At 41.4% G+C, this 15,906-nt stretch overlaps 1 protein-coding gene across 1 annotated transcript in view; it reads right to left on the bottom strand.

The window, feature by feature from the left end:
• zgc:163022 (putative ferric-chelate reductase 1) overlaps positions 1-9,094 on the bottom strand; it is a 61,000-nt gene extending 51,906 nt beyond the window's left edge. Inside the window, exons 1-3 of the mRNA XM_043698896.1 lie at positions 8,982-9,094; positions 8,109-8,172; positions 3,287-3,488 (exon numbers count right to left, since the gene is read on the bottom strand). Of these exons, the coding sequence (XP_043554831.1) occupies positions 3,287-3,488 (202 nt within the window). The 5' untranslated portion in view covers positions 8,109-8,172; positions 8,982-9,094. The remainder of the gene's footprint in view (positions 1-3,286; positions 3,489-8,108; positions 8,173-8,981) is intronic.
• Positions 9,095-15,906: the final 6,812 nt, after the last annotated feature.

Here is a 15,906-nt window from a genome sequence, read left to right as displayed (position 1 = left end):
ATTTACAAGGATGTTGCCAGGGTTGGAGGATTTGAGCTATAGGGAGAGGCTGAACAGGCTGGGGCTGTTTTCCCTGGAGCGTCGGAGGCTGAGGGGTGACCTTAGAGGTTTACAAAATCATGAGGGGCATGGATAGGATAAACAGACAAAGTCTTTTCCCTGGGGTGGGGGTGGGTCCAGAACTACAGAGCATAGGTTTAGGGTGAGTGAGGAAAGATATAAAAGAGACCTAAGGGGCAACCTTTTCACCCAGAGGGTGGTACATGTATGGAATGAGCTGCCAGAGGAAGTAGTGGAGGCTGGTACAAGTGCAACATTTAAAAGGCATTTGGATGGGTGTATGAATAGGAAGGGTTTGGAGGGATATGGGCCGGGTGCTGGATTGTGTTGGGATATCTGGTCAGCATGGACAGGTTGGACCGAAAGGTCTGTTTCCATGCTGTACATCTCTATGACTCTATGACATTTGTAATTCTGAGTTACCAGTTGAGTAGCATTACCAATACACTCCCATTTCCTAAACAGACTTGGAGTTATTTCTCTGGTGGCATATTGTCTGAGTAAAGGGTTCCCTATTCAAATGAAAAATGTTAAAGTTATATGCAATGACAGTTTTGAAAATAACGACATTAGCAAATAAGCAAAACAGCCATGCCTTAGGAATCTGTAATTTAACAGACTTCATTGGACTATACAATCTCTATCCTGGATTAATCTGCACTCACTCAAAGATACTGAGCAACTACAGCTAGGGATGATACAAACTGCAAATGTAATTTAAGCTCATTCATCCAAAACTTTGTTTTTTCCACAGGACATGGATGCCACTGACTAGGCCAACAATTATGATCCATCTGTCATTGCTCAGAGGGCAGTTAAGAGTCAACCATATCAATGTGGGTCTGGAGTCACATGTCGGCCAGACTAGGTAAGGATGGTAGTTTCCCTCCCAGAAGGACTTTAGTGAACCAGATGGGTTTTCCTGACAATCAACAATGTTTTCCAGGTTATCAGTTGACTTTTAGTTCCAGATTTTGTATTGAATTCAAGTTCCACCACCTGCCATTCCATGCTTCAAACCCAGCTGCCCAAAACATTACTTGGGTCTCTGGTTTAATAGTTTAGTGATAATACCATTAGGCCATAATCTCCCTGTCACTCTGAGTTAGAATGTGTAATTTCCTTTTCGATCATTAAAACCAAAGTTCCAAGAGTATAACATTCACTCTCTCTCATCAAATGAGGCACCAAACCGAGAGCTCACCCTTATCACTGTAGATGAATCATTCAAAGGGAGCACAAAATATCAAAAAGGATTGCAAAACCTTCTATAGGTATATAAAATGATAGAGTGTCACTAATGTGAATGTTGGTCCCTTGGAAGATGAAACCAGAGAGTTAATATTGGGAACACAGAGATGCTGAATCAATATTTTGCCTCAGTTTTCATGATGGAGGACAATAATATCATTCTTGTTGGAATGGGCTAGTCAGAGGCAAGAGATAATGTAGAAATTAGAACAATCATCAATAGGGAGATGGTTCTAACCAAACTATTAGGATTGAGTTTAGACAAGTCCCCCAGGCCTGATGGCCTCCATCCTAGGGTATTAAGGGAAGTGACAACAGAGATAGTAGATCCATTGGTTACAATATTCCAAGATTCCCTGGACATGGGAAAGGTTCCAGTGGATTAGAAAATGGCTAATATAACATCTTTATTCAAAAAGGGAGGAAGATAAAATGTGAGAATTACAGATCAGTTAGTTTAACATCTGTTGTTGGTCAAGTGTTAGAATCAATTATTAGGGAAGCAATATCAGGACATTTGAAAAGTCAAAACATATCCACCAGAGTCAGCATGGTGTTGTGAAAGGCAAATCATGTTTGACTGATTTACTAGAGTTTTTCAAAGATGGATAATGGGGATGCTGTAGATGTAATTTAAATGGACTTCTGGAAGATGTTTGAAACGGTTCCGCACAAAAGGTTAATTCACAAGGTTGAATCATATGGGAATAGGGTAATGTATTAGCCTGGATAGATGACTGACTGATGGACAGAAGATAGAGAGTTTGGAAAATTTATATTTTCTGGATGGCAAGGTGTAACTTGTGGGGTGCCACAGAGTTTGGTCCTTGGACCCCAGCTACTTATAATCTACATTAAGGCCTTGAATACAAGGATAGAAGGCTCTATAGTCAACATGTGGACAACACAAAAATAGGCAGAACAGTAAATTGCAAAAAGGAAATAAGAACCTTACAAATGGATATAGATAGGTTAGGAGAATAGAACAAAATGTGGCAGATGAAATTTAATGTGGATAAGTGTGAGGTCATGCACTTGGTCGAAAAAATAGGAAGACGATCTATTACCTTAATGGGGAGAGACTTTGGGGTACTCCAGTGCAGAGGGATCTAGGAGTACTCGTTCATGAGTCACAGAAAACTAGCATGCAGGTACAGCAGATAATAAAAAAAGCAAATGGATCGTGGGATTTTATAACTAAAGAAATAGAATATAAAGGTAAGGAAATATTGCAACTATATAAGGCATTGGTGAGACCACACCAGGAGTATTGTGCATAGTTTTGGTCCCCTTATTCGAGGGAAGGTGTAGTGGCATTAGAGGCAGTTCAGAGGAGGTTCAATTGCTTGATCATGGAGATGAGGGGTTTGTCGTATGAAGAGAGATTGAACAATTTAGGCCTTTACTGTCTGGAATTTAGAAGAATGAGGGGAGATCAAATTGAAGTGTTCAAGATGTTAAAAGGTTTGGATAAAGTAGCAATGGAGTGAATGCTTCCTCTTGTGGGGCATTCTAGGACGAGAGGTCATAGTCATAAGATATGGGGTAGCAAATTTAAAGCAGAGTTGAGGAGAAACTACTTCTCCCAAAGGGTTGTGAAGCTGTGGAATTTGCTACCCAAAGTGCAGTAGGTGCTGGGACAGTGAGTAAATTTAAGGGCGAGTTAGACAGATTTTTAAAAAAATTGGTAATGGGGTGAAAGGATATGGAGAGAAGGCAGGAAAGTAGGAGTGAGGACCATATCAGCCATGATCGAATGGCAGAGCAGACTCGATGGGCCGAATAGCCTAATTTTGTTCCTCACTCTTATGAATGTATGGGAGAATAAGCAAAAGCAGGTTTTGTATAATTTATATGAAACAAAATAATATTTTCCGATACAATATCTGTTGTCTTATCAGATGTACCACAGACAGAATTTGCTTGAAAAAATAGAGTTTCAACAGCATATTTATTAAATTCACTAAAGTTATACCTTGGATTATATCTCCTGGGTTAAATCTACTGCTATTTGCAATAATTTGATAAGGTGGATCTGTTGATTGTGCAGTATTTCCACTATGGCTGGGACGCATGCTGACACAGGCAATTTCGACCTTTCCATTAGCATATCCCAGAACATACACTGGGAAGGTGGCAGCAATAGAGAGCAACACAAACCAAGTATGTCTTCTCATCTGCAAAAGATAAAAACACCATCAAACATCATTGGCAGGATTTGTGGAACATTTGGCAAAAAGCAGTCAAGTTTAAAAACAAATGTCGGTTACAATAAACAAAGCAGTCAAGTTTTAAAAGAAATGTCAGTAATAATAAACAAAGTAAAAGGTAGATAATTCAGGAATTTGTATTGATATAATGACCTAACCAAAGACCATAAAGAAAGGTACATGTCCTGGACTCACAAATGATGTATATTTTATTCACAAAGTGGTAAGCGAGATAAGCTTGGTCATGGAACTTGAGTCAATCATTTTAGCATAGCCTCAGGAAGTGCATTAGTGGAGTTCAAAAGAAGTTTTGAGAATTTATGGCAAACAGGCAATAATGATAGGAATTGTTAGTGGCACCATATCCTGGGATTTTATAGTTTTAAATTAACCTAATGCCTTCAAAATGCCATTCCAATAGGGAAATTCTCCAGGAAATTCAAGGCTAATTGAAAAAAAAGTTTGCTTATTCAGGATAGGAGTACATAACTTATTGTTTAAAAGACAGTAGCATACAAGTTGCTCAGAATGATGCTTCCTTGCTTATGAGTTTATTGAATAAGTAGATATACACAAGATACAGTATTTTACATTAAACATGCCACACCGACTTTCATCTTTACAATATTTTTGTCTAGATGAAATATATAGAGTCATAGAGATGTACAACTTGGAAACAGACCCTTCCATCCAACCTGTCCATGCTGACCAGATATCCCAACCCAATCTAGTCCCACCTGCCAGCACTCGGCCCATATCCCTCCAAACCCTTCCTATTCATTTACCCGTCCAAATGCCTCTTTAATGTTGCAATTGTACCAGCCTCCACCACTTCCTCTGGCAGCTCATTCCATACATGTACCACCCTCTGGGTGAAAAAGTTGCCCCTTAGGTCTCTTTTATATTTTTACCTTCTCACCCTAAACCTATGCCCTCTAGTTCTGGAAACCCCCATCCCAGGGAAAAGACTTTGCCTGTTTATCCTATCCATGCCCTTCATGATTTTGTAAACCTCTATAAGGTCACCCCTCAGCCTCCGACGCTCGAGAGAAAACAGCCCCAGCCTGTTCAGCCTCTCCCTATAGCTCAAATCCTCCAACCCTGGCAACATCCTTGTAAATCTTTCCTGAACCCTTTCAAGTTTCACAACATCTTTCCAATAGGAAGGAGGCCAGAACTGCACGCAATATTCCAAAAGTGGCCTAACCAATGTCCTGTACAGCCGCAACATGACCTCCCAACTCCTGTACTCAATACTCTGCCCAATAAAGGAAAGCATACCAAATGCCTTCTTCACTATCCTATCTACCTGCAACTCCACTTTCAAGGAGCTATGAAGCTGCACTCTAAGGTCTCTTTTTTCAGCAACATTCCCAAGGACCTCACCATTAAGTGTATAAGTCCTGCTAAGATTTGCTTTCTCAAAATGCAACACCTCGCATATCAATAAGATTGGCCATTAATTTACTTCAGCCAAACTCTAGACTTCAGAGTCATCGAGTCATACATTATATAAACAGTGCCTTTGGTCCAACATATCCATGCAAACCATGTTTCTGAAACTGAAGTAGTCCCATTTGCCTGCATTTGGCCCATATCCCTTGAAACCTTTCCTATCTATGTACCTTTTAAATGTTGTAATTATGCTCCTTTCTACCACTTTCTGTGGCAGGTTCTTCCATACATTTATCACCTGTGTAAAAATGTTGCCCCTCAGATCCCTTTTAAATCTTTCCTCTCTCACTTTAAAACCATGCCCTCTAGTTTTGGACTTCCTCATCCTGAGCAAATGGCTTTGGCTAACATTGTATCTATGCCCCTCATAATTTTATAAACCTCTATAAGGTCATTCCTCAGCCTTCTATGATCCAGGAAAAGAGTCCTAGCCTATCCAACTTCTCCTTAAAACTCAAAGTTGAAAATATTTTTTGCACCATTAACAGTTTACTAACATACTTCCTATAATAGGGCAACCAGAATTACATGCAGTACTCCAATGTGGCTTATCAATGTTTTGTACAGCTAAACATAACATCCCAACTTATATACTCAGTGCTCTGACTGATGATGGCAAGCATGGCAAATGTCTTCTTCACCACCCTGTTTACTTGTGATGACACTTTCAAATAACTATGTCCCTGCACCCCTAGACCTCTCTGTTCAACAATACTTCCCAGGGCTTTACTGTTAACTGTGTAAATCCTGCCCAGGTTTGTTTTACCAAAATGCAATGATGTGGAGGTGCTGGTGTTGGACTGGGTGGACATGGTCAGAAGTCACACCACACCAGGTTATTGGCCAACAGGTTTACCAGCTTTTGGAGCAAAGCCTCTTCATCAGGTGAACTGGGAGAGAAAAACACACAGGCACAGATTTTATAGGCAAAGGGATCAAGGGCACAGAGATCAAAAGATCAGACAAATGGTGTCAGTGGAGTGTCAAATAATAAGTCGCTGCAAGTGATCAAAAGTGTCAGCCATATCTATGCCAAGTTGGTGCATCACTTCTAAAGGTGGCTTGCAGTTTGTTGACAATATGACTTTGATAAACAACAAGGTAATGATGCACTTGTCATATTTGCTTCATCCACAACTGAGCCTCTCTTGGACTCTTCATGTGGACGCACTGGTTACAAAGGCCCAAAACTTCTCTTCTTCCTCAGGCAGCTGAGGAAATTTGGCATGACGCGAATACCCTTGCCAACTTTTATAGATGTGCCATCGAGAGCTTTCTGTCTGGATGTACCACCACCTGGTACAGCAACTGTACCATTCAAGGTTGGAGAGTGGTGTACTCGGCCCGGACAATCACAAAGGCCCAACCTCCCATTTATAGAATCCATCTACCAGGCCCGCTGTCAAGGAAAGGCCACCAACATTCTCAAAGATCCATCCCACCCTGGCAATGATTTTCTACAACTTCTACCATTGGGGAGAAGGTACAGAAGCCTGAACACATGCATCAGTCAGTTTCGAAACAGTTTCTACCCTACTGTTGTTAAAATACTGAATGGACTCGCAAACTCTTAACGTTCGCCTGTACCTGTGTTTTTGTTTTTGCTGCTGTTTACCTATTATTTTCTTATCTATGTTACTTAACTCTGTGATCTGCCTGTATTGCTCACAAGACAAAGCTTTTCACTGTGACTGGGTACACGTGACAATAAATTCAATTCAATCTTTAAATCAGTGCTTCCCAATTTTTTTCCCCCAGTGTGACTCCATTTTGTGTCTTGAATGTCATCTGTGAGAACTGAGTGAGCACAGTTAGAGCAGAGCACAGCTGCTGTAACTTGGCCCAAACTCCATGACAGCTATTCCTCCTCAGATTGTCAGGCCCAAAAAAGTTTAGCTTGCAAGCTCCCCTTGGAGATTTGATCCTGATTTTGGAAAGCCCTGCTTCAGATTATGGGGTTAGGTGCTAACTGGGTTGTAAACTTGATTTGGCACTTCGCTTGAGAACTGACCACATGATGTTCCTATCTGAAAATGCTTTTGCATTTACCTCAGAAAAGCTAGGATCCTGTAGCTGAGTACTTTATATTATGTTATAAGCCCGCCACGTAATTAAAAAATGCTTTAAAGTTTTAAACCAACTTGTTCAAACACATTATGACACACCACCAGAGTAGGCAGTCCTCCTCAACCTCCTAATCCTGAAGGGTCACACCTGAAATGTTGACTTCTCTCCCTCCTGATGCTGACTGGCTTGCTGTGTTCTTCCAGCCTCCTGCTTGTCTACCTCCTAGTCCAGAAGCAGGAGCATTACCATTGCACCACCATACCCTCCTAAGCATTTCGCAATCTCAAACCAGCAGGTTTATGAGGTAGGACAAGCCAAACGAGGAAATCAAGATGGGGGAAGGAATTAAAAAGGTAAGATGAAGCAACTGATAATTTCATGGACCCTCCTTAACATTGCGTTGAAATCTAATTGACAATCCCTTAGTTTTCAAAAGAGATATGACTTCCCAGATATATATCAGGTCGATTTCGTCAGAATTTAGATTTGAACTGCATGAATTGAAATTGACGTCTGACCTCACCCAAAACCAAGAACGCATACAAAATGCAAACAAAAGGCTTAGGGCAATTCTCACAGAGTACGTTGTCATAAGTTCAGCTCAGCACCTACAGCTTTCAACCCATTCTGTGGCTCAGAGGCAATAACGGAGGGTTTTCGTAGAATGTTTCAAATTACAGCCGAGGAGGTTGCCTTATTGTTCTTATTGTTCACCCTCCCTTTCCGCAGCTCTTTTTATATTGCTAGCATTCAAATATTTAACCTAAGCCTTTTAAATCACAGAACCATCATGAAATTATGTTTCAGAGCAACTACGCTGATAGATCTCATGATCCAATTGCCCTCAGTTGAAGAATTTTCCTTCTCCCTCTCCTCGTTCAGGTTTGTTCTGCACTGAAAATGTGGTGCTGGAAAAGCGCAGCAGGTCAGGCAGCATCCAAGGAGCAGGAGAATCGACGTTTCGGTCATGAGCCCTTCTTCTGCTCCTGTTTGTTCTGCACTTGGCCACAGACGCAAACAATCTTCCATCGTGTATCCCAGGAGGAATACTCAGGTTTCACTCACCGTCCTTTCCTGCTTACCCTCACCTAGGGCACGGCCCTCGCTCAGCTCAGTGCTGCTTACAGTTCTGTCAGGGGAAAAAAAAACCAGAGGGGAAGTCCCAGCATGATCCTCCCACACTCCCTCTTTCCCTCTCTCCTCAACCTGTCCCAGAGTTTCACTCTGAATCCAGACGCTCCTGGTAAATCCCATTCTGGAATCCCTCTTTCCACTGATTCCCATCCTCCATTATCCATTCAGATTCTCCCCAATAAAAAACCAGAGGGGAAGTCCCAGCATGATCCTCCCACACTCCCTCCAGACGCTCCTGGTAAATCCCATTCTGGAATCCCTCTTTCCACTGATTCCCATCCTCCATTATCCATTCAGATTCTCCCCAATTCCCACAGACCATTTACTCCCCATCAAGCTCAGACGAGGCACCCACTCTCAATCACCGTGTGGTGACTGGTCCCGGGGGTGGGGTGGGAGTTATGTTTCTGTGGCTATGAGAGATGGTGACAAAAGGAAAAGTTGAATCAACTTGTTCGGTTAACAAACCCTCAGGGGCAGGAGGGACTTGAATCTGAAACCTTTAAGCCCAGAGCCGGGGAGGTGGGGGGGGGGGGGGTGTTGGACCTCTAGGGTGTAAGACATCCCCCCTTCAGCCCCGGGAAGTTTGTAAGCAGCGCCCAACCCAACTGCCACAGAGAGAGAAGATTTTTATCACTGCCGTAGAAATATCGGGAAATCCACAGATTTTGGGACAAACACTCAATAGCTTCCAGCTTCGACATATAATTCTTATTTTTTTAAAAAATATATACATGATTCATAAATAAAAATGTACATAGAGTCACTATAATTAGGAAACGTCTTAAGTAAATCGTTACATACAGGCAAGAAACCAACAGTGCTGAATTGCCACACGATTGAAATGTCAGGGGTAGGGGGATGGGTCTGGGTGGTTTACTCTTCGGAGATGAGGGTCGACCTGTGAGGATGAGGGTTCAAATAAAAGCCAGAATTGATGCAGTAAAGAATTCAGCTGCCCCATGGTTCACTCATAGTTTCCTTGCAGCTGCGGAAGAAATCCCATTTAGATTTGGAAACCGAGCTCTGTACTCACCCTCACTGAAGCAGAAGCCCGAAAGACTAAAAGGAGAACCCCGCAGCCAGACTTCATGTAAACTCACACCCGGAGTCTCCGCCTCTTCCCAATGACGACAATCATCTTGTTCATCAAATAAACAAAAACAATTCGCCCTCCGAGCCCGTTCGACGTTCTGGGAACCAGCTGGCTGATTGTATCAAATTCTTGTGCAATGTTTTCCCGTCGCCCAGTTGCTTGTTCCCGGTGGCATCCTTTCTCGGCTTCAAGAAGTGAACAAGTCCAGACGAGAGGCGGTAGGAATTCCACAATTGTAAAGTAACTCAGGATATTAGGAGTCGCAACTTAGGGTTGCAGCCTCTGAAGATGGTTGAGCTGCTGTTCTAGACAATTATTAAGTTACTTCACGAAATTCACAGACGTAAAATCATAGAACGAGATCCTTGGATTCTCTGCACTAGTGACTCTGACAGAGAATTAATTACCCCCCTCCCCATTACTCATTAGTTCAGCATTGTTTTTTTATCCAGGTGCTTTCCCAGTTTTTACTCAGAGGGTGATTGAAATACATTACTAAGGAAGGTAGTGGATGCTGGAAACCTTTCAAACTTTTAAGAAAACTATTTGGCTGAGCACTTGAAATATCATAACATTCAAGGATATTGGACAAGTTCAGGAAATTGGGAATAGTGCACCTTCAGTGGTAGTTATTGTGGTGCAGACTCGATTGGCCGAAGGGCATTTTCTGCAGTGTAAGATGCTATGACTCTAGCCTGTAATTCCCTTTCCAAGTTTTTTTTTGGACAGCATCCCTAAGTGTGGAAACTGGCGCTTCAGCCCAGCAAGTCCATGTTGACCCTCCGAAGAGTAAACCACCCAGACCCATTCTCTCTACCCTATATTTACCCCTGACCAATGCACCTAATCTACACATCTCTGAACACTATGGATAACTTAGCATGACCAACTCATCTGCACATCTTTGGACTGTGAGAGGAAACCAGAGCACCCAGAGGAAACTCATCCAGACCCAGGGAGAACATGCAAACTCCCAAGACTGGAATCGAACGCAGGTCTCTGGAGCTTTGAGGCAGCAGTGCTAACCATTGAGCCACCATGCCACCCTATTATTGGCCTTGCTTCTTCTATACTCTTAAATGCATTCCAGATCACAATCTGAAAGTATGTCTTTCTCACAGTTTAATTTGCAATTCACTTTATATCTGAAGTGAAAGGCAAAGAATACTGTGGTGAATAACTTGCCTCCTCACTCCCCAAAGCCTGTCCGCTGTTTACAAGGCACACTTTCAGAGTGTGATGGGTGCAACTCCAACAGCACCCAAGATGTTTGACACATTCCAAGAGAAAGCAACCCACTTGATTGGGCGCCACATCCGTTCCCTCCATTACCAATGCTCAGTAGCAGCAGTCTCATCTACTAGATGCAATAACTCACCTGATACAGCACCTTCCAAATCTGTGACCTCTATCAGCTAGAAGGACACGGACAGTAGATACAAGGGAATGTCACCACCTGCAAGTTCTTTTCCAAGCAACCCACCATCCTGACTTAGAAATATATTGTCATTCTATCAATGTCATGGGTCAAAATCCAGGAACCCTTTTCCTGCCAGCAAATGTGGATGTACATATAGCAAATGGCCTGCAGTAGTTCAAAATAGCAGTGCCCCACCACTTTCTCAAAGGCACTAAGGAGCAGCAATAAATGATGGTACACCCAGTAATGCCGTTATCTCATTAAGAAGTTTAAAAATAATCTGTGGTGTCTGGTCCTGGAACCTTCTGTCAATGGGAACATTTTCTGTCTACTCTTTTTTAGACTGCTCTTGACTTTGATCAGGTCTGTCAAACTCTCTATCCCTCTGAGAACAAGCCTAGTTTGTCTCATCTACTTGCCTAACTGAAGTCCCTCAACTCTGGAATCGTTATCATGAATTTCTTCAGCACCCTCTCAAAAATGTCTTCACAGCCTTTCTGCAGAGTGAAATAATTCTTGAGAAATGTTTGCTGGATGCCTTTATGTATAAAGATTGGGATTCCATACGCCTTAAGAATTACTTTCTGAACTAACCTCTCACCTTCAACAATTTATGCAAATGTATTCCAGGACAAACTGGTGTTGTACTTTCTCACTAGGAATTATGTTCTTTATTTTACATAGCCTCTCCTCATTAATCATAGAATCACTATAGTGCAGAAACAGGCCATTCAGCCCAACAGGTCCACAGTGACCCTCCGAAGAGTAAACCACCCAGACCCATTCCCCTACCCTATTACTCTACATATACCCTGACTGATGCACCTAGCCTACACATCCTGAACACTATGGGCAATTTAGCATGGCCAATTCACCAGACCTTTGGACTGTGGGAGGAAACCAAAGCACCCAGAGGAAACTCACCCAGATACAGGGAGAACATGCACACTCCACACAGACAGTCACCTGAGGCTTGAATCTAATCTGAGTTCCTGGTGCTATGAGGTAGCAGTGCTAACTACTGAGCCACCGTACCACCCTTTCTTCCAAATTTACTCACTTCCCTGCTTTACACTTCATTTGACTTATGACTGTCCATTTCACCAGCCCATGCCCTCTTGAAATCTATTACTATCCCCACCATCCTGCCCTTAAACTACATAATTGTTTCTTCACCCTTGATTGATCAACATCCTGGAACTCCCACACTAACAGCACTATAGTCACACTATTCCACATGGACTACAATGGTTCATGAAGCCTTCTCAAGGGCAACTAGAGATGGGCAGCAAATACTGGCCTTACCTACAATACTTCCATCCCAAGGATGAATGAAGACAAAGATAAAAAAGTTTCATAAAATCTGCATGAAAGATCTCATCCCTCTTTCTACAATGCAGTTGTTACTAATATAGTCCAACCCAGGAGGCTGTTCATCTTCTCATTCAGTTTGTTCTGTGGCCACTCAGCAGCACCTTTGAACCTGGCACCAGGGACAAAACACATCATCCTGGATTCGCAGCGAAGTACACAGATAGACCCCTAAGTGGAAAATCTCTGATCTCCCAAAGTTCTTCCAGCGTTCATGCAGCATACCCACCTGGACTTGACAACAGAATTAAATAACAAGAGCTGTTGTCATGTAATTTACAACGTGTTTTTAAATATGTAATTCAGGTAAGGATGTTTATTCTTTTTTCCCTGTGGAAACTTAGAAAGTTTTGCTTGCTTTCGTTTTGCATGCTTTTATCAATAGGATTATTTAGGGTGGAAATGAGGAGAAACCCAGAGCTATGATAGGTTTGGAATTCTTCTTCATTGCTGAGTATATTCAAGACTGAGACAGTTTTGATCGCTCAGTGAATCTAGTGATATGGAGATCAGGTGGGGAGGTGGATTTGAGATGGAGGATCAGCCTAACCCCATGCTGACTGGCTTTATAGAGGAAGAGAAACATTTACTCTGCTCCTGACTATATTTATTTTGTTCTTATTTTCTTAGAGATAGATGATGGAATTTTCTTCTGTGTTGATCTTTAACGGGAGATTTTTCATTAGGAATAAGCTATTTAATTGGAAATGAAAGTCAAGTTGGTGTAAAATTTCAAAAAAGAATTCTATGGATGAAAAAAACCAAATCTAATTAAACCAGATCAACGCATTTTAACTCAAGATTCTATCTATTCCAATCTTCCTAATCTTACAAAATACAATATTCTAATGCTACAGAATTTGGATAGATTTAGGAGGGAGGAAACTATCCCACTTAAGTTGGGTACATTATAAAGCTGACTAATTGAATTGACAATTTCTCAACTCCTGTCATCACAATGACTAAGCAAAAATGTGGAAGATATTCATACCATTTGCATTGTTCATAATGTTCAAAAGCTTTCTTCTTAGGTTCTTGATGATGTAAAGAGGGCTTATTGATCCAAAAATTACACAATGGAATGAAAGAATAGAATCTTAATCATTTCGAAATATCCCTGTTGGTATTTAAGCACACACATTGAATAATTTACCCTCTATGTTGTACTATTCTATGATTTTAATTAGGTATTGCATATCAACATTCCAGAATTTAATTTGAACACACATCTAGTTTTATAAAAGATCAAGGCAATCAAGTTTCTATGTCAGTCATTTTTGCTAACTTGGTTTCGATCAGTCTGACGTATTATCATTTGGCGCTTTGATCATTTGGCAAAATGACTGCTCCACTCCAGAGATTTCAATCTGGGCTGACAATTAATTCTGGAATTTATGACACTCAGACTGTTTTGCCAAGATGCAATTTTTAAACTTGGATTCATTTACTGAGGTAAACAGATGTCAAAGCATTAATTAAAACATGGAGAATATCTCCTTTATCTTGGTCAACGCAATTAATTCAAACAATGCTAACAAAAATGCATCAACCAGCAACTTATTGTCAAATGGAATATTTTGTGTTTACTCATTTTCTGAACATGACAATTGATTGCCAGGTTTGACTTCATTAGAACAAGCACTACACTTCAAACAGAATCTATGTGTTGCAAAACATTTTGCACTACTCCAAGAGTTTAGTGAGGCAGTATATATTTGTAAGTTCTGGGTTCACAGTTAACTATAAATGAGTATATTCAATTGTAGTACCTTGTGTATTCAAATAGACTTGATTCATTCTGAACTGTTTTGTGCTTTCATTTTTCTGTATAGGTAGTTCTCCTAAAACGCTATAGTTGCGTTCCAGCAAAACCTCGCTTAGTAGAAAAACACTTAATAGAAAGAATGGCGCCTGCGGGAAAAGTGTGCTTAGGATCAGACCAGCAAAGTACATCACTCACGATCACTCAAATATCACCCAAATGTCTAATTCAAAATAAAGCACAGCCAGAATGAAGGTATAAATCATATTTATCAACAAAAGTGTATTTAAGTGATCTGTATCACATATTCCTTCCTTACGCTCAAAACACTTTGTGATATCTACCTCTTCTTCCAGTGTTATAGCTTTTCTTTTACATTCACCACCTGCAATTTTATCGCCAGGACGTCTCTTGCTAACATTCTTTTCACTATGCCCCTCCATTTTTTTTTCAAAAAATGATAATCTATGAGTAGTGTACCGTTCACAGGAAGCTGCTAAATGTATCTCTCTCAGAAAGCTTCTCTCTGTGCAGCACCTCTCAGAGAAAGCTGCTCTGTCGGCAATTGGCATCGGTACATGCACAGAACGGCACGGAGAATCTGGCGCAGACATCGGTACATGCGCAGAACCAAGCGCGCAAACTGATCCTCGCTGGAATCGCGCTCTTGTTAACAGAGATGAGCATTCTCAAAACTCTTGTTCCTTAATTCCTCACTTTGAGCAAATTGCACTGCTGGAATGCGCGTTATCTGAGAACTAGTTTTAATTTTAATGTTCAGAAAGCATTCAGAAAAGATATAACAAGGTTGTTTATCGGAACTTACTTTTCAGGTTATGAGGTTAATATACTTAATTTGCATTCTGATCTCTCAAGAGATCAAAGCTGGGACCTTTTCAAATAAGTAATTTGCTACATAACGATGGCAAAGAATGGGAAAACAATGTCTCGCTATATGTGACACCCTGATGAATATAGACAAAGATGATTAGTATTATCTTCTGTAAGCAAAATAATAACAAAAGTTCCTTCAGTGTCCAGTGACTATATTAAGAAGGTACTAGATAATGTAGAAAGGGTTTTGTGAAACTTGGAAGGGTTCAGAAAAGATTCACAAGGATGTGGCTGGGATTGGAGGGTTTGAGGTCCAGGGAGGGTTTAAGCTACAGGGAAAGGTTGAATAGGCTATGGCTCTTTCCCCTAGAGCATCGGTGGTTGAGGGGTGAGCTTATAGAGGTTTATAAAATCATGAGGGGTATGGATAGGGTAGATAGACAAGGTCTTTTCCTTGGGGTGGGGGAGTCGAGAGAGCATAGGTTTGGGGTGAGAGGGGAAAGATTTAAAAGGGACCTAAGGGGCAATGTTTTCACCCAAAGGATGGGTGTGTGTATGGAATGAGCTGCCAGAGGAAGTGGTGGAGGCTGGTACAATTACAACATTTAAAAGGCATCTGGATGAGTATATGAATAGGAAGGGTTTAGAAGGATAAGGGCCAAGTGCTGGTAAATGGAACTAGATTAATTTAGGTTTTTCTGATCGGCATGAATAAGTTGGACCGCTGGGTCTATTTCCATGCTGTACACCTCTATGTCTCTAATTCAAATATTTCTCAAGGATGTTTCTTTTAGATTAGATTACTTACAGTGTGGAAACAGGCCCTTCGGCCCAACAAGTCCACACCGACCCCCCACCCACCCAGACCCATTCCCCTACCACTACGGGCAATTTAGCATGGTCAATTCACCTAACCTGCACATTTTTGGACTGTGAGAGGAAACCAGAGCACCCGGAGGAAACCCACGCAGACACGGGGAGAATGTGCAAACTCCACACAGTCAGTCACCTGAAGCGGGAAAAAAAACCCGCGTCTCTGGCGCTGTGAGGCAGCAGTGCTAACCTTTGTGCCACCGTGCCACCCATCTATCAATTGATGCATTGCCATGTATGTTTCAATACTCTTTGAACATTTTGTTAAATCAACGATTATTTTGAAATATGTTCTTAGTTTTTAGACGAAATAGAAATTTGGCACAAGTGATATAAATAACAGCTGGTATGAATTATAAAATCATGGAAGGCT

The sequence above is a fragment of the Chiloscyllium plagiosum genome, chromosome 11 (genome assembly GCF_004010195.1).
Source record: "Chiloscyllium plagiosum isolate BGI_BamShark_2017 chromosome 11, ASM401019v2, whole genome shotgun sequence".
Lineage (NCBI taxonomy): Eukaryota > Metazoa > Chordata > Chondrichthyes > Orectolobiformes > Hemiscylliidae > Chiloscyllium > Chiloscyllium plagiosum.
This window is presented reverse-complemented; position numbering and strand designations above follow the sequence as displayed.